This window comes from Ambystoma mexicanum, chromosome 1q (genome assembly GCF_040938575.1).
Source record: "Ambystoma mexicanum isolate Mex_15411 chromosome 1q, UKY_AmexF1_1, whole genome shotgun sequence".
Taxonomy (NCBI): domain Eukaryota; kingdom Metazoa; phylum Chordata; class Amphibia; order Caudata; family Ambystomatidae; genus Ambystoma; species Ambystoma mexicanum.
Genome location: NC_090922.1, coordinates 1,435,473,468 through 1,435,490,775, shown reverse-complemented (window position 1 = coordinate 1,435,490,775; position 17,308 = coordinate 1,435,473,468). Strand labels below are relative to the sequence as shown.

Genomic DNA, 17,308 nt, shown 5'->3' with positions numbered 1-17,308 from the left:
GCCCAGAGAGAGTTGGTGGTGGGGGCCTGCTTTCAATGGGGCAGATTTACTACCGGGGCAGCTCGCATTCTTGCACCACACATCACCATCCTCCGAGTTGGTTTGTCCTAGCGCCAACTGAGAACTGTCAGCGAAGGCAGCCGCGCGTGCTGGAAACTGTTTGAATAGCAAGAATTTCAAGTGGGCAAATAAACGTGTTGCAAATGTGCTGCATTTATGTCCGGGAGTGTGATCAGCAGTACATTCGTGTTCGCTTGCGGAAGCCTCATTGCAAAGTGGAAACTGGGACTCAGGAAATGTGACGGCACTCCAAGTTTGAAGGGGTTGATTTACTGCGCTAAATAAGTAGCTTAACAAAGAACATAAAGCCATTTTTTGGTGCAATTTCTGCTTACACTTTTTTTTAAGCTTTGTAAATTTTGTTTTACTCGCACTATTCTTTTAACTTTGTAAATCAGCCACAGAAGTGTTTTTTTTTAGGTTTCACCATTTGTATTTTTTGAGGTGTGGTTTATTGATTGCATAATAGCCCACTGAAATCCAATGCCGTTTTTTTTTCTTTAAACTTCTCTGCCGTTGTAGTAGCATTTCAGGTTTCATGTCTCCTTGCAGGATTTATAGGAAAAGGCTCTGCCGTGTTGCTTCTGCGTTGCAGCCTTTTCATCGGCAAGGCCCTTCTCCAGTTGAGTTACGTTGCTTGGATGTGGTGGTTCTCCATCCCCTATTCTTACTCCCCTCTCAGCCATGCTCAGATGGGCCCGTTTGCCGACTGCCTTGTTTCGCAAGGACGGTGCATTCACCCTTTCTCTGCCCTAGGAATATATAGACTTCTGTCCTTGTATTAATTATCGAAACTTCATCACAAATGGTGTTTAGCAACTCTATCTGGCCACCCTCTTCTCTCATGGTATGGGTTTCTTTTGGATTGCCTTCTTACTTATTAATGCATACCAGAGATATTGTATCGATTCGCCAATTTCTTTCGTTGCTGTAACGTTTTGCGGCTTGATATGTTGTCTTGAGAGTAGCGTGTGATTGGGGTTAGACCTGATGCTGCCTTCGTTGGGAGTTCCCTTTGTGGCTGTGGAGCCTTTCCCAACCTTTTAATGTATAAACTCTTTGTTCAATTAGCCCGTCCTTGTTATTTGCATGGGCTTCTATGTGGTTACGTCTACAATTCATAAGATTACAAAATAAGACTGTATAGACCACCAAGACAGGGTTTGCTTCTAAACCAACACAAATGGCATGACCTTGTTCTCTGGCTAAATGGGCAATGAAGAACTCGGTGGGGATTTTTCATATCATGTGGATTGAAAATGAATAGGGTGAAGCTAAGAGCTAGTCCTGGGCAACTGCCCTGTAAACTCCGCCCCACAATCAACCAGTCCAAATCCATCCTCTTTTAATCTTTGTTATCCAAAACCTGTACCCGCCTGGAAACCCCCTTGGGAATGTGAAATAGCAGCACTGCAACCTCTCCGGTGCCCCACCCTTCTCCATGCGTTTTGATCTTCATTTTGGGATGGACTACTTTTCGAGGAAGGGGATAACATGCGACTCTCGGCTGTGGTGTGAGGGGTTTTGGTTCCAATCCTGGTTCGGCCGCGCTACTCTGGGGTGTACGTCTGCTCACATGGAGGGGGTGGTCGTGGGATACATGATCAATGTACGTTTTTTTTTTTTCTTTCTGACGACATAATCGCTTGAAAGAACAGCTAATTCTGTAGGCCTGTGACCAACTGGAGCACGAATCCGTGCCTTTGGGCTCCAGGTTCACCATTACATCTCATTCACCTACAGTGCACACTGGCCTTCCAACAAAAGACCAAAATGTCCTGCCAGGAAACGGTTTAAATTCATTATTATTTCTTTTAAGTATATTTAGTGTCATTTCATGTATTTGCAATACATTTGTGTTGGACATTTTAAAAATTGTTTTCATTTCAGTTTCTATTTACTTTATTTTGACGAATGAGCACGTTCTACATTAAGATATACCTATAAAACACAATTGCCATTCCAAACTCGATAATCATAAGAATCGGATATGAAAAGACATTATTTCACCCTGAAAGGAACTGTTTCACAAATGTGTGTCCACTTGATAATGCCTTTTGAATCTCAAGATGCTCATGAAGTGCTGTGTGCTGGTCATAAAGTGGCAAGAGGGGATGTCTATGGCTCTCAACATTTTAGTTGTTCCCTATAGTTCAAATATAGAAACGTAATATTGTCCTCCTTAGTTTTTTTGTGAATAGGGCACAACCATAAAACACTGGGGGTGGTCTCTTAAACCATCTGAAGACGGATGTGTTTTTGTGATCATTTCCTGAGCTTGTAAGTCACCGCTGCAAAGGCAGCACATTTGTTTGTGTTTTAGCTAAGATTGCTCATTGCCTTGGGATAACCAGGCACGGCTCAGAACCAAAATGCTTTAATATGGGAGCTATTGTCAGCGTTTCAGCAACATAACCATTTCCTTGGTTATTCTCTTGAGTGTAATGCGTTCCTGCAAATTTGTTTACAATCAAATTTTACGTGCCCTGTTTTATTCCACTTAAGTCGTTTCACTCCTCGGAGTCACAGCTGATGGTACTGGATCATGAGACCGTCTGCTGTGGCTTCTCCCCATAAGTGTGCCCAGTGTAAGAGTGGAGGCCACTACTTGGTAAGGCTCGACTCGAGGCATCTGCACCCGCGCTGGTGTAGGCATGGACCCAGCCCTTCTGCGATTCCATGTAATAATGTCCCCTCAAAAATGTCTCCTGACAAAAATGTGGCTGTTTTTTGCTGAGATATGAGTACATTGAACATGCGGGGGACACCCCCGCAAACCCTGCATTTTGTTTTTACAAGGGGAGCAGGGGACATCCCTGCAACCTGTTCCCATATATGTCACCACATATGTTGCCAATGGCTTTTCCCGGCGACAGTACGTATGGGGACCTTGTATATGGGGATGATATTACCCAATACCCCTTGTGCCTTCCAAGCATGACCCAACATGTAGACTCGGGTGAGTGGGCTGGTCCCATCGGGATCCGGCAGGATCAGGTCCTTCTCTCGGGTGTTTTGGTTGAGGTGTAGTTGTGGAGCGTGGTTGGAGCAGTAGCACATAGGCGTATGTAGACTAAGATGAAAAGTTTGACTCTCCACAGAACCGGTCTTACCAAGGAGAACGTTCTAACAGATGGCACCGCTGGACCTCCAGGCGGTGACAGATGGTTCTGAAGCTGTGTAGCACAAGATTCATGGATTCATTCAGAAGCCCGGATTGAAAGATGAACATATCGAAGGATGTGATTCGTAGAGCAGGTTTTTGGAGATCCGGAGTCCTTGCGCGGAGGCTCTCATAGCACGCTAAAGAGTCTCGGAGCATACAGCGCAGTGGCCGGGATTTTGGATCGTGTGGAATGGATGACGTTGCGGGTTAAGTGGCACCTACTGAAGCAGAGTTGGGTAGGGGGTCGGTGCATCGGTTTTGAATCAGGGTGCTGATGACCCGGTTTGTGCGGTGTTCCGAAACAGCGTTAACTCTGGGATGCCGCAGTGGAGCACAGCAGCCCTGCAAACTGTGGGTGAGTCTGACATGCCTGACACTTATAGTGTGTGTGTGATGCAGCGTGTGTCTGTTTCTAGGTGCATTGGCTAAATAGGACAACTATGTGGCAGGGCCTCATTTTAACAGAGAAACCTATTTTCTGTGATTTTTGTAGGGATCAGTTGTCTGAATATCCCTTAGTCCAGAACCATAACATACATTTGACACCAATTTTGGCTTTTACATACACAAAGCGGGTTCAATTTGGAGACACTTTTTATTTCAATCCTGGGCTACAACACTGTTAATTTGGGCAATGTTAGATACCTTTTTTTTTGTTTGTTTTTGTTTCTTGCGCGATCATCCAGGTTAAATAATTGTAACCCCGAGGTTAAGGAAGTGAGTAACCCGTTATTATTTACCCTCTGTCCAGGTTGGTCTCGGGGTCTTGTTTACACACACACATAACCTTTGATGTACCACTACTGGGATTAAACACACATTGGATGTAGCATGAATTGAACACAGCCTGTGATTTTGACCTCAATGGAGTCTGCGGAGAAAGTACGATGTTGTCCGTCTATGAATGACAATGAATGGTGTGGCAGACCCCAGAGGCGTAGCCAGGATTGTCTAACAAGTGGGGGCTGAAGCTCATGTAGTTGCACTCACTGCAGCAACATTTACAGATTTTGGGTGGGCCTTGCCCGCTCAGGCCGTACCCTGTGTAGGACACTGGCAGACCCATGTAGCTCAGCATGTCCAAAAATCTTTCCCTTCAATAACTGAGAACAAAGAAGTTAAATCCATGAAGCAGAGGCAACGTGTAACCAAGCACGCGCTATTCCAGAATTCAGGGCTGCTTCAATATCTCCATGATGGGCCCCAGGGCCATTATCACCCAATCCACCCTGCCGGATTGTGTTTTTATAGCTGTTTTTTTTCAATCTGAAAACCCAGGGTGCTAACAAGCGATGCATTTTGTTTGAAAGAATGGGAAACGTTTGTAGTGTCCCATTCATTCAAACAAAATACTTACCTAAGATGGCCACATTGGAGATGGAAGGCGGGGCTCCATGCTAAGCCCCTCTTCCATTTCCATTGCGGCCCTGGATGTGACGGCAACGGTGGTGACGCCATCCGATGAACTGGGTAAGTGGGGTGGGGGCTAAAGGGACAGAGACGGAAGGAGTGGGGAAGGAGCGGGGAAGAAGCAGAAGGTGAAGGAAAATGGTGGAGCATGTGCAAGCAGTCTGCAGGTGGCTTGGAACGCAGGCGTGTATCGTGGGATTCAGTCCGCGATACGAGTTACCTGAATGGCTGCAGAGCCCGCCCCGTTTCTTAAAATGACCTGTGTCTTTAGTAGCTGGGGCGTTCTGTGTCAGAGTGGTGCAGAAAGTCCTTTCAGAGACCACAGTGATTTGTTGTGGGGGAGGAGTGTGAGGACTAACTAAAGCATCACGCGGAAGGGTCATTGGCGTTGCACACTCACACAGCCACATGACACTTTGTATTCAAGAAAAAGTGAAAAGGGGAGCACTGGTGGAGAGGTTTGAACCCATCTAATATGAATGTTCCCTTCATCTTCAAAGTCTCTGGTTAAGATGTAAGATGTTATTTGGTAGAACTGTTCATATTAGCATTATTTCCTTTTTAATTATAGGCTATGCTGTACTATTTTAGGTCCTAACAGTTCATATTTAAAAAGTCAAACACTTGTGGAGAGTTTCTAACCTGTGTCACAAGACTGCACCGGTTTTCAAAAGCCAGTATCTGATTCTCTAGACTGCCATTTCGGCGCTTATAAATCTCCTAGAGTATATACGCTCAAGCACAGCCTGGTACATCACTATGTACTTGGGTCTAAATTGGAAATGTCAATGAGTTTCTGCACAAGAAAATGCAACATTCTGGGCTTGTCTAAAATCATGTGCATTGTGGTGGATCTACGTTGAAAGATCGACGCCGCAAATCCTGCAACCCAAAAAACCAGAGCAGCAAAAATCTGAACCCGAAAAAGACATTCCCTTCTGAATAGGCCGTGCTGACATGGAGCACCCGTTCCCATGTTAAAAGTACCTGCTATCCGCTACCCCCGGTACCCCACTTACCTGTTCCTTTGCTTCTTCTCTGCCGTAATTCTGTGCTCCAGTCACCCTGCGGCAGAGGTTTCCCAACCCTAAATTGTGTCTGGACCTCCGCCACAGGGATCCTTTATCCTTTTTTTAAATGTATTTTTTAATATTGCACCGCATTCTGTGACCAGAAGCAGGGGACACCCCTGAAGCGCATTATACCGAACATAGGTAGCGGGGTGCATCCCTGCAAAACCCGCTCGCTATAATGGGATTCAGCATTTTCTTACATGCCGAAAACTCATTCAGCATTTATTTTCTGAAATTTTTGGGGAAACCCTATTGTGGTTTGCGTAGTGCCACCCATGGACAGTGCATTGGTGCAATCAGTATTCTTTAAGGTGCATCTGGCTTGGAAGCAAACAAATAAATAAATGTGTGAGACGTTCCTCCCCGAGATGCAAGGTATTGTATCTCTGCAAAGGGTACAGGACCAATCAGCCAACATTACAAATGTAGATAACAAGTGCTGTAGATCCATGAGCAATAGGGGTTGTGTGCACAAATAAACTGTTTTCACTTGTGTGATCTGAGCACACATCACTACACCCCTTCTTTTAAAAATTATGAAGGACTGAATGATGAGGCTGACCAGTTCTCAAATTCCTCAAATCAAGGTAGTCCGTTAATGTTGCTATTCCATTCCAGGTAGGTCATGGAGACACATGAATGATGGACTAGGCACCTCTCCCAGTGTTCTGGTGAGATTTCCAAAGAGAATAGACCTCTCATGGAGGGACTTCACTAATCAGGACCAGACCATCTGGTCTACGCTTACAGCGAAGCAACCGTGGCATTACCTGGTCTGCCCAAGCATCTAATGAGGAAAGCGGCCAAAAGCAAATTTTAACCCTTCTCACATAATCGGATACACAAAAGAAACAGACACTCGAAGATGCGGCACCAATGGGAACACATCTTGCTGCATCCTCTACTTTATATTAAGAGTCATGCATAAGACTCAGGGGTGGACAGGAGAAGGAAGTACGTGGAAACCTCCATAGGCCACACCCCAGTGGAAGCAGTCTCTATGCGCCCAGGAGGGTTCTACCAGGGTCGCTCGGAGGTCATGCACATGACTTCTTCTGGTCATAATCCTTCAATCCCCAGTCAAAGGCTCTTCACCCCCTTCAGGACAGTAACCCTTTACCAACCTCCTGCACACCATGCAGGGGGCACTTCACTTCAGGGATGGCCGGAGCCTGTGTTTGGGACGCTCACCGGTCCCCGGGGCAACCTGAGAAGCAGATATACCAGGCTGAGCTCAGTGGGCATATCTATCAGTGGCACAAATTCATGGCAGTGGTTAAAAATGAATTGGTGGTGTTAAAAGGGGCAGGGTGTTTTCCATGGCTGCTCTCAGGTGGAAGGGTTATGTGGGAAGGACAGTACCACCCCCCCCACCCCAGCTCAGCTTTCTATGATGAGGGTGGGTTTTGAATGGGAAATCTAAGGGGTGTGGTCATGATGCAGTATGAAAAACTAGACCAGTTATTCAGCTGCACCCCAAAGGGTTTCACTGAATATTGCAAGCCTGCAATCGAATGATGGGTGTTTTTCTTTCTTTTTGGGGGCGTGGGGGATCGGAGGGCAATGGATCGGGAAATCCCTAAATATTGCAATAGCTATGGGTGCTCTTCCACGTGCCAGCTCCTCCTTCCAAAGCCTTCACATTCTGTCCCTAAAAACACACACCTATGCTTTTGCCTCATTATGTGGCTTTCGCCGCTGGTGCACCATAGGCAACAGTGGAAGTAAAATGTGGTAAACGATTCTCGCCATTACATATTTGGAGCTTTCCCTGACGTACCAGGACAAATGTGGTCTTTAAATATTTCCTTGCAACTACTTAAAACTTTGACCCAGCTGATTCATTGTTTCAAAGTTGTTGAACTGTGGTTGTGGTATGGAGTGACAGCATAGTTTTTCAGTACCCTGGTCTGATAGTCCAATATCTAAACTTTGCATTGCTCTATAGTAAAAAGAGCCCTACGCCCCTTAGATTCTGCACTTGCTCTCGCTCAAACTATAGAAACCTAGTCCACATACAACCCAACCTTAAACACACCCCACCCACCTTACAGACTTTTCATACTTACATCCACCAGCTACATCCCCCAGCTCCCGCTTTCTCCGACTCCCTTTCAACCCACCCTCTCATCGTCCCACTATAAACCAAGGTCTGGAAACCCACGCAGAGCACAATAGAGAATATCCATTTGGACACGCCTTAGCGGCAGAGACCATTATTGTGGTAATGGTTGTAGTATAAAGGACTATTACGTTTCGAGCACGTGGTAATTTGCTTATACTTTGGGTTACCAGTAGGTGCCAGAGAACATGGATGACTCCATCTTTAACTCTCAATGTATTTTGGATCAAATGCATATGGATTGTGAGTTAGAGGAATCCTATTGGGGCTAATTTTCTGGCATCTCTTGCGTTTGAAATGTCATCTCTCGTGGTTTGTTTTCCACGTATGGAAACTGTGGTGTTTGAACTTTGCTGCCTCTTTACAATGTGCAAGGACTATGCACCTGCACAGGGTTCATGAAATTCCCATTTCACGTTGCCAAATGCCTTTTCCGTGTCGAACAGTAAGGTAGCATATACTGTCCTGTACTGGATGTAGCCATAGAATATGAGAGCTCTTTTATAGCAAAGTACATTTCAATAATTCCATTTTATCTGCAAGGATGACCTTAAACTGATTTTGAGACCAGCTTTCATTGGAGCCGTGCCCGGAGATGTAAATGGTAAATGTTTTCTGAAAGAAGAGAAAAGTACTGGACCTTTTTGTTTTTGAGCGAGACAAGGGCTTTTGCCATATACTAGGTTTACCCAATTGACTTTCAATCATTTAAAAAACTACACACTTCCATTAAGCTTTTGTTTTTGCTATTATATCAGTATATTGCCGATATTGATATTTGGGACTAACCTTCTCTTAGCGTGTTGCGTTCCACTTTCTTTGTATTGTACCCCTGGTCTACCTTCTGCGCATCTTCTGCACTCCTGGGAAGATAACAATAAGCCTCTTTCCATACCCTGATTCTTTTCTTTTTGTAATTTTCTGCTTATTTTTTATTGGTTCCAGTATGCAAAGAGACATCCATCACTGTGGCCAGCTTCTGTGTAATTGATAACCGTGGGAAAGGCACTTCCTGATCTGCATGTTGCAGTGCCGTTGTTAAGAAGAATTTTAATAGCAGTGTCTGTGTCGTTGAATGTTATATGCTTAGCTGAAACCCTTCTTCCTTTTCTAGGGCCAAGTGTCTTTGTGTCACTGAAATTGCATGATATACACCAAATACTGTCAACAATTGGAAAAATGTTCAATAACTAACCATACACAAATTACAAATTAGTGAATTTCGAAATGTTATTCCCTCCAGCATCCTTTTCTCCATTGACTAATTCATTCGGTCACAGGGAAATGAATTTCGGAAAATTATTAAATTCAACAATTAAAAGATGGTTCAGTAGAGATGCATACCTCAATTTCATCATATCAAAAACTATACTTTTATTACATCAATCCTTTAAACTTTAAAACCAGTTTAATTACTTGGGACATGTCACGACAGATGCATGATAACTGCACTCACTAATTCCGTAAGTGGTGCTTCCTTACATGTTCCCAATTTCTACTGTGGTAAATTCACACATTTACAGTATCATATAATGATATTAACTGATACCCCATATAGAACAATATCTGTTGACACTGTCTGTTTCGGCCTCTCTGGAGCTGAACTTCCTGTTTCTCCACAAATAGTATGGCCTTCATCAGGACAAGTTCCTTTGCTAGCAGTTAATGTATTCCCATGTGTCAAACAGTTGACAATATTAAATCCAGCTGTTATATTTTGAAAAGAAGTACATGTATCATTTTGTAATGTGTGCGTATCCAAACCTCATTCAATTTAACAAAAAATATTGGGTCACTTTTCCCAAGCCACTAAGTGGATTACTCATGGTTCTGTACGGTATTCTCACTCGTCAACGGTAATCCAAACTAAAAGCAACCGAGGCCTTGCATCCTAGTCAACAGACAAGTAGAATGTCAAAGACTTCATTTTTCGCTTTGTATTTTTGACTCTGACTCACAAATCTTTTAACTCATTAGTAAAATTCATTAGAAAAATATATTGACCTTATATAATGAATGTTCTCTAATCTATTGCAATGCCCATCTTTCCTTCCAACATGGCACCATTAAAGATTGCCTTAACGATCTGGTCCATCGGTGCACCGTGGAGTTTAAAATTAACGCTCCAACTCCCATCTGGTTTCTGGCTGAAGTGAAGTGACTCTGAGTGCAGTTAGCTCACTGTAATTGTGAAGCGCTGAAGGAATTGCATGAAATGCCTCCGGAATGAATGCAGATGGTTAAGAAGTCTTTCACATGTACAGTATGTGTATTCCATAACAAAGGAATTTTATATTGGTTCTTTAGAATCATGTCAATCCAGGATGGATAATCATTTGGACCTACTATTAAAGTTTATATTGGATATGTATGAAATCAAGGGTGGATCATTCGCAAACGTCCATGTTTTTTAAACCATTCTATAGACATGATGGCGATTCCAATTAGATTATAGCCTTTGTTAAGTGGTTTACATTTTTCCTAATTCATATTACGATGGAGTTAAACTTCTTTATTTTATTTGATTTATTTATTTTTTAAGTTAGGTTGAAAAAGCCAAAGAAAACAAAATATCTGGCTGGATGGTGTATAATATAATGTACACCATCCAGCCAGATAATTCAGATGTTTCCTAATATAAACTCTAATGGGTGATTTCCCTGAGTTTATCACTGAGGGTGCATAACATGAGTCCCACCTTGAACTCCATTAATCTTCAAGCTTATTCACCGCCCCACCCCAAAGAGCTGTAGGCAGGGGGGCACACGTCTGTGAGGAATTAAAACTTTTAAAATAAGTCTACCTTTGCGTGATAAGTATTATTTAAAGTGACAGAGCCTGATGCTTCCTTCAGGAATATATGCATTTTTTAGCCCCTCCTTGTTTTTCATTAAGTTTCAAAATTCTAGATAAAGCAATGGAGGAGCGGGGTGAATGGCTGCAGATTATCACAGGACAGGATTATTGGTCCATGCACAGAGAGAAAATGAGACTGCCAGCATGGTAGCTGAAATCCTAAATAACCACTTGAAAAAGTTATTACGCTTTCTTTGTCGGAGTCGCAGATCGGCGCACCCTAGGGGTGGAGGCCGATTTCAATTGAAATAGTGGAAAACCCCGACACTGGGCCTGCCCAAGTCACCTACTGTCAATTGATTCTTACGATTGCTTAAATTGTATTCTTTGTTGTTGCGTGCGTCATTCAACCGTTGAACCCCCACACACCCATCAGCTCAGTGAGATCCCAGTGGGCCTGATCCTGACCCAAACTCTCTTTTTGCTTCTTAGGACTGAAGGGTCTTCAAGCTTAAACATCAAAGAATCCAGCGGAAGGAAGCCACCCATTACGGAGACTGCTGGAGAGAACCCGAGGAGCGGCCGGGGGTGATTTTGCCAGACTTGATAATCTGCCAGGACCTTAAAGCTCTCGCATCTCTTGACTTCCTGCTCCAGCCATGGCCGCGAAAGGTGATGGGATCTTGGTGAGTAGCGCCATCCAATTCTTGTTCCCCAACGCTTGGGGGGGCCCCTAGCCAGTGTAACTCTGATGCCACCATGGACTCGGCATTTGAATAGAGCCCCGTGTTTTGTTATTTCTGCCAGAAGTCTATCCATATTAGAGAGTTTACATCGTGGAGAAATTCATTGTATAGGAATTCAATTCATTTTTTTATCGAATTTGGCCAAAAATATATGTTGGGGGTGGGTAATCGTGATAGTAAAGATAGGGGAAGGGCTGCGGAAGTATATATTTGCAGTCAAATTGAATTAAAAAAATATATATTGCTACAAATTAGTTCAATTGTTTTCGATGTAATCTCATAGAGCCAGACTATATAATGGTCATCCTTCTGCTTGTGTTATATTCAGGCCACTCAGCGGCTAAAGTAGGCGCACGTCGGTTTGTGCTACAATAAGGCAATTCTAGGCATCTGACTTGGGTGTGACGACCTAACGGGGGAGGGGAGGGGTGGGTGTTCAGGGTGCACTATTTTTGCCTGAAGAAATGGGACAGTGGCATCAAAATGGCACTAACCTGTAGGGTGCTGTCCAGTAGTCCTGTGGCGCCCAAGGTTTGGTATGGCCTGGTCAGAGTGAGTGTGTGAGGCATGGCTTGACGCCTACCAGCACATGACGATCATACTCGCCCATCCCTCGACGCTAACCGCACAGTATACTCCCTTTCCACTTGTGTCTAATACTTGAAGTAGACCTCTCCGCCACCTTCCGCTGTGGGGTCTTCAGTCCATACCATTTTTGTTTTGTAAATGGCAATGCCCGCAATCGAAATAGCCTGCCTCCCATGCGTGCAGAGTGTGATACTTTAGTAAGGGTCAGACTGGCATAAAAGCCGACCAGGCGCCAATAGAAGAAGCGCCCCACAAATACACATTATATTTCATCAGTCTCCAGAAGAGACTGTTTCAGTTTCTGTTTTTGGTGAAATAAGTTGCAAATAATGTACTTGAAAAGCTATTCGCTTAGTCACATGTTCTAGAGGAAATCCAGTGTATTGTTTTATTAAACAGTCCCACCGTGGCCAGAAAAGTGGTACGTTCTATTAAACAAAAAATCATGGGCTCGCACCTTGGGTACTGCCTTATAGGCCAGACATTGTATTAAAGTATTATCATTAGAATGTCTTTTATTTAGTTTGTACGAATAATGGATTTCTTTCAGAAGAACTCTGGCATTTCATGGTGTACTGACCACTTTTGATTTGAGGTTCTGTTTCATATTTGAATCTATTTATTTTGGTCAAAATGTCTACACATATTAGCCATATTAAAATCTTTTACACCCGTATTCTTGCCCTTTCATGGCACATATGTGAACTCGAGTGGCTGTTAGGTTACTCCTTTAATTACACAGGCCACTCCTCTTTTAAAGCTTTACTAGCTACTTGGGATTTGAGGCAGCGCAAGACACTTTTTAGGCCTCGCCCCAAATGTTGCATTCCGCCTCATTAGAGCCTCCCCTCTCTTGATTTCTTATCCAACTTATCACAATGCATACAGGGACCATGCTTTACCGGGGCAAGCTCCCTAGGGATTGCCATGCCCTGAGAACGAAGCCATCCACATTTTAAAAGGGTTTTGTTCGGGGACAGGGCTCAGTGACGGTAACCATGCCATTTAGCTACCTCCCACCTGCCTATGTAATCACTTCCCGTTTGTGTCGGCAAATACTTACCTCTCATCCAGGACAGTCACATGCACCTGGTGGTGTTGCTGATGACTAATTCATTAACACCTAAAGAGGAAACAAACTTAAGTGAAACAATAAAAGAACTCAGAATGGAATTGGCACACCCTGTGACATAAACAATGTTGAAATAAGTTGGCGCACCGAGAAAGATACCGGAGGTTAATCTTTGGATCATTGAGGATATTGGACAGTCATCAATATTGGTACTTTCCGTGCTAACGACTGAAACTAATAAAAACAGTACAGCCTCGCTGCGTTGATAGCCTATTATTCACTGACGAATTCTCAAACAAACAAGTAATTCATCAACACCACTGCATGTTTTGAATATGCACTTCACTTTTGATGGTGATATCTGCAACAAGATAGGAAGGCGGCAGCTCTGACGTCGCACAGTTTCACAAGTCGAAGAATTCCTAATTATTCGGCAACCCATAACCGTTGAAATAGATTTTTTGCTACTATTTGGAAAAATATAGCTCGGATGTGTTTTTCATGATATCATGTGGATTATACCTTGCACTCAGCACTTTGATCTTCTGCACCACTTTATGGCCACCTCCTTTGAACACCAGTGCCAGTATCGTCTGCAAGGGGGAGCAGCAGCTGCTGTGACGTCACAGACTTTCGGCCCGAATACCAACAGAAGGAAAGAGACAGTTTAAAACACCTAGGCCTTCATTCCAAACTAGGCAAAAACGCTAGGAACAGGTGGGATTTTAGATAATTCCTGTATTTAGCACAAATGCACACATTCTAGAATCCTCCTTCAAATCTCACATCTCGAGCCTCCAAGGGCGTTCATCCCACAGCTTTTGAAGGCCATACTCTGCATTGTCCACAAGGCTCTCTGGGGATTGGGTCTAAAATACTTTCAACTATCCCTCCGTAAATACCTACCCTCTCAATCCCTGTGCTCCTCTACCTCCAACTCCCTCAGGGTCAGTCGTTTTTCAAAGAAACAAGCTGGGGGTAGATTTGTCTTTGGCTGGGGCCTCCCTTTGGAACAGCCTCCCGGACCCTGAAATTTGAGGAGAACCATCTCAGTTTCCGGAAGCACCTCAATACCTTCCTCTTTGCTTCTACCTTGGCTCCCCCGCCTCTCCTCTTCTGATGTTTCTCTCTCGGCACCGCACACCTGGACACCCTCTGTCCCCCGGGCCCAGGTACATGCTCACCCTGCCACCCTCCTGGACTCCCTTTCGGGCCACCCCTAGCACTGGGGACTGTATCTGTACCAATACAGACCCCCAACCCCTTTCTCTTTTCTCTGCACTTATCTGACATACCCTGTGTGCTGCCTTAAACCTAGCATTGCCACTAGCTGGCTGCACTACCATCGTCTATTGCCTTTATTATTTATTGATTTATTTTATTATTATTTATTCTGTTTCTCCTCTGCTCCACACTTTCCACTTCTCCCCCCTTCCATGCACTTTTCCCCTTTTCCTTTCCCATGCACTTGCACGTTCTCAATGTCACTGGGCCTAGTACGATTGTTATTTTGTCTCCCCTGTTCCCCTCCCTTGCCTTGTCACGCTCTGAAACACTTGTGTACGAGCGAGATATAAATAAAATATCATATCATTAGGCGCTAAACAAATGCCATATTACATAACCTGCTTGATAATGGAGGTCGGGGGGACAGTACTTATTATGTGGTCAAATACCTTAAGAAAACACCTCCAATGTTGACCTCGAACCAAAACGAGCAGGTGAAGATTTAAACTCTCCCTTGTTGCCCTCAACATTGAGAAATATTTTGTCCCACATGCAAAGGGATGCCCTAGCGAATTCCTTCCCTTAGGCGATCAAAAGAGGGTACCTATGAGTTCTGCTTGTAACCCCCTGGCGAAATGCACATGACTATCCGTATGGAACGTCCAGTGCATTTTTACACAAGGTACAGGAGCAGTGCAGTGATGGAATTAGATTTTTATCAAATATCAAAATCACTTGCCGCTTTTATGAAATCTACCTTGCGGTATTTGTGAACCTAAGCATATCTTGGCACCGGTTGGGGTCGTCCAGCAACAGTCATGGGGAGACCCTCAGATTTCCACTTGGGTAATTGTGGAATTTGGGACTCTTCATGCGGCCCATAGAATGAGCCGTAGGTAGAAGAAACAGCAAGAAGAAAGTCATCATCTACAGTGGAGCGAGTGTGATAGCTCGGTGGGTCAGCAGGACTCTTGCAGGGGTGTCCCATTACCTGTCTTTCCAATGCCATACACAGGGGTCACCAGTCTCGTCCTCAAGGGATAAATCCACTCTATGTTGTATTGTATTTGTATTTATTATGTTCATATAGCGCTTTACTCCAAAACGCTGCACATTTTAACAGGATACATATAACAATTAACAAAATGACAGTAACCGTCGAAGCAATTTACAGTTATGAATCAGACCATCAAAACAGTAAGTAGAAAACAGTAATTTGTTTTAACAAACCAGTAATTTCGTTTCCACACTTAATATGCCTAGATTGCTAACTTTTCACAGTGGGTTTGAGGGTCACTTGGGCGCTACCCCCCTCAACCCTCCAATGCTTGTGCTTGAAAAATGTGCATATGTTTACTAATTTACATAGCTGCACCCATGACCCCAAAGGATACCAACCACATTGAGAGCAAGTTCACCAAAATGGCAACCGGAGCACAGTTCACTTTGGTTTACCTTTTGTAATGTTTATAATAGACTCATGAGTTGCATCAATTTCATCTTGATATATCATCCACCAGCTGCAATGCCAGACTTCAATGAAGAGATCTCTCGGATCCTGAGTAACCTTTCAGGTCCATACTGCTCCACATTGTTCTTGGGTGATCTAAATCGCTGGCAAGGAAACCCCCCACAGATAGGGAAGCAATGGAATTGGAACAAGCACTAAACAACATTAACTACCAGGTTTACAATTCAGAGCCCACAAAATAGAAACAACAATATTATTGATTGGGTTACTGCAAATAACTTAATGTTCAATGTTAATGGTATTACACCATGTATTGGGGCGGACCATTTGAAAAATCAATAATGAAATGGAACTAAAGGGTCCTCCTTTGACATCATGAAACATCACCAGCCAGAATGTTGCCAAGATACCAGCGGTAGACTTTCAAATGTGTCTCGATTCAATCATGTCACGCACAACAGCCCAGGGCTCAGTGGAGACCCTGATCTCTACTTCTTCAGTAGCCTGATGGAAATGTTGGACAGGACGGTTCCCTGTCGATCAAAATTGGTTGGGACAAACACTGGGCACAAAAGATGGTATACACCGCTACTTAGAGCCCAGACGATCAACAAGAGTTCTGCTGACCCACCAAGCTATCTCACTCGCGCCACTGTAGATGACGACTTTCTTCTTGCTGTTTCTTCTACCTACAAACACAAATTGGAAACCAGATGACTAAAATGTCCATCTGAAGTGAACAAAACTGCCTGGAAATCAGCCGTGAAAGCTTATAAACACAACATTGTGGGGACAAAAAAGAACTTTAACACTCAGATTGACGAGGCCTCAAATAGTACAGGAACATTTTTTAAATTAAAATCTTTGGAAAAACCTAAGGCATTGTAAATACCTTTCCAGCCCACAAGATAGGATTGTGCTGCAGTACAGACAACTTTCGAGGAAAATATATCAAAGGCCAGAGATGAAATCGGAAATATCTTGATTACCTCCGGCCAAACTAATAAACCCTTGGTTTCCAAGCATAGAATCCACAACTCTCCTGACTTTTCATTCTCACCAATGTCTACTCTTGATATGGAAAATATGTTATCCTCTATGAAAGGACCTCTTGTTTTGAAAATACTATTCCACCTAAAAGCATCTATCGAGGCAGTTACAATCACTCCTCTTATCAAAAAGCCTGGTCTGGACCTCAAGGATCCTAGCAGTTTTAGGCCAATCATAAACTGCAGCTTTCTTCTAAAGATCCTTGGTAAGTTTGCGATGCTTCAATTGCAAATTTTAGTGGAAGCAAATAATATATATTCTGCACCATGGCCAAATGGATTTAGACCCTCTTACAGTACGGAAAAGGCACTGATTGACCTTCAGTCGTATATGCTAAAAACCGAGGACAATGGGAAAGCTGGCATTCTGGTGCTGCTCGACCTGTCAGCGGCTTGCGACTCGCTGGACCACGATCGCCTCTTTCACACCCCGATTAACTCAAGGAATTGTTCCAAGGAGGCCATCGAGTGAATTAAATCCTTTCTCTCAGACCGGGCGTCTAGAATTCAGTGGTATGAGACTTTGTG

General features: G+C 43.7%; 1 protein-coding gene across 2 annotated transcripts in view; it reads left to right on the top strand.

Moving 5' to 3' along the window:
* The window catches only part of SLC6A9 (solute carrier family 6 member 9), a 732,913-nt gene that overhangs the window by 222,065 nt on the left and 493,540 nt on the right, over positions 1 to 17,308 (top strand). For both annotated transcript variants that reach the window (XM_069642312.1, XM_069642313.1), the window contains exon 2: positions 11,120 to 11,313. In XM_069642312.1, coding sequence (XP_069498413.1) covers positions 11,287 to 11,313 — 27 coding nt within the window. In that variant the 5' untranslated portion in view covers positions 11,120 to 11,286. The remainder of the gene's footprint in view (positions 1 to 11,119; positions 11,314 to 17,308) is intronic.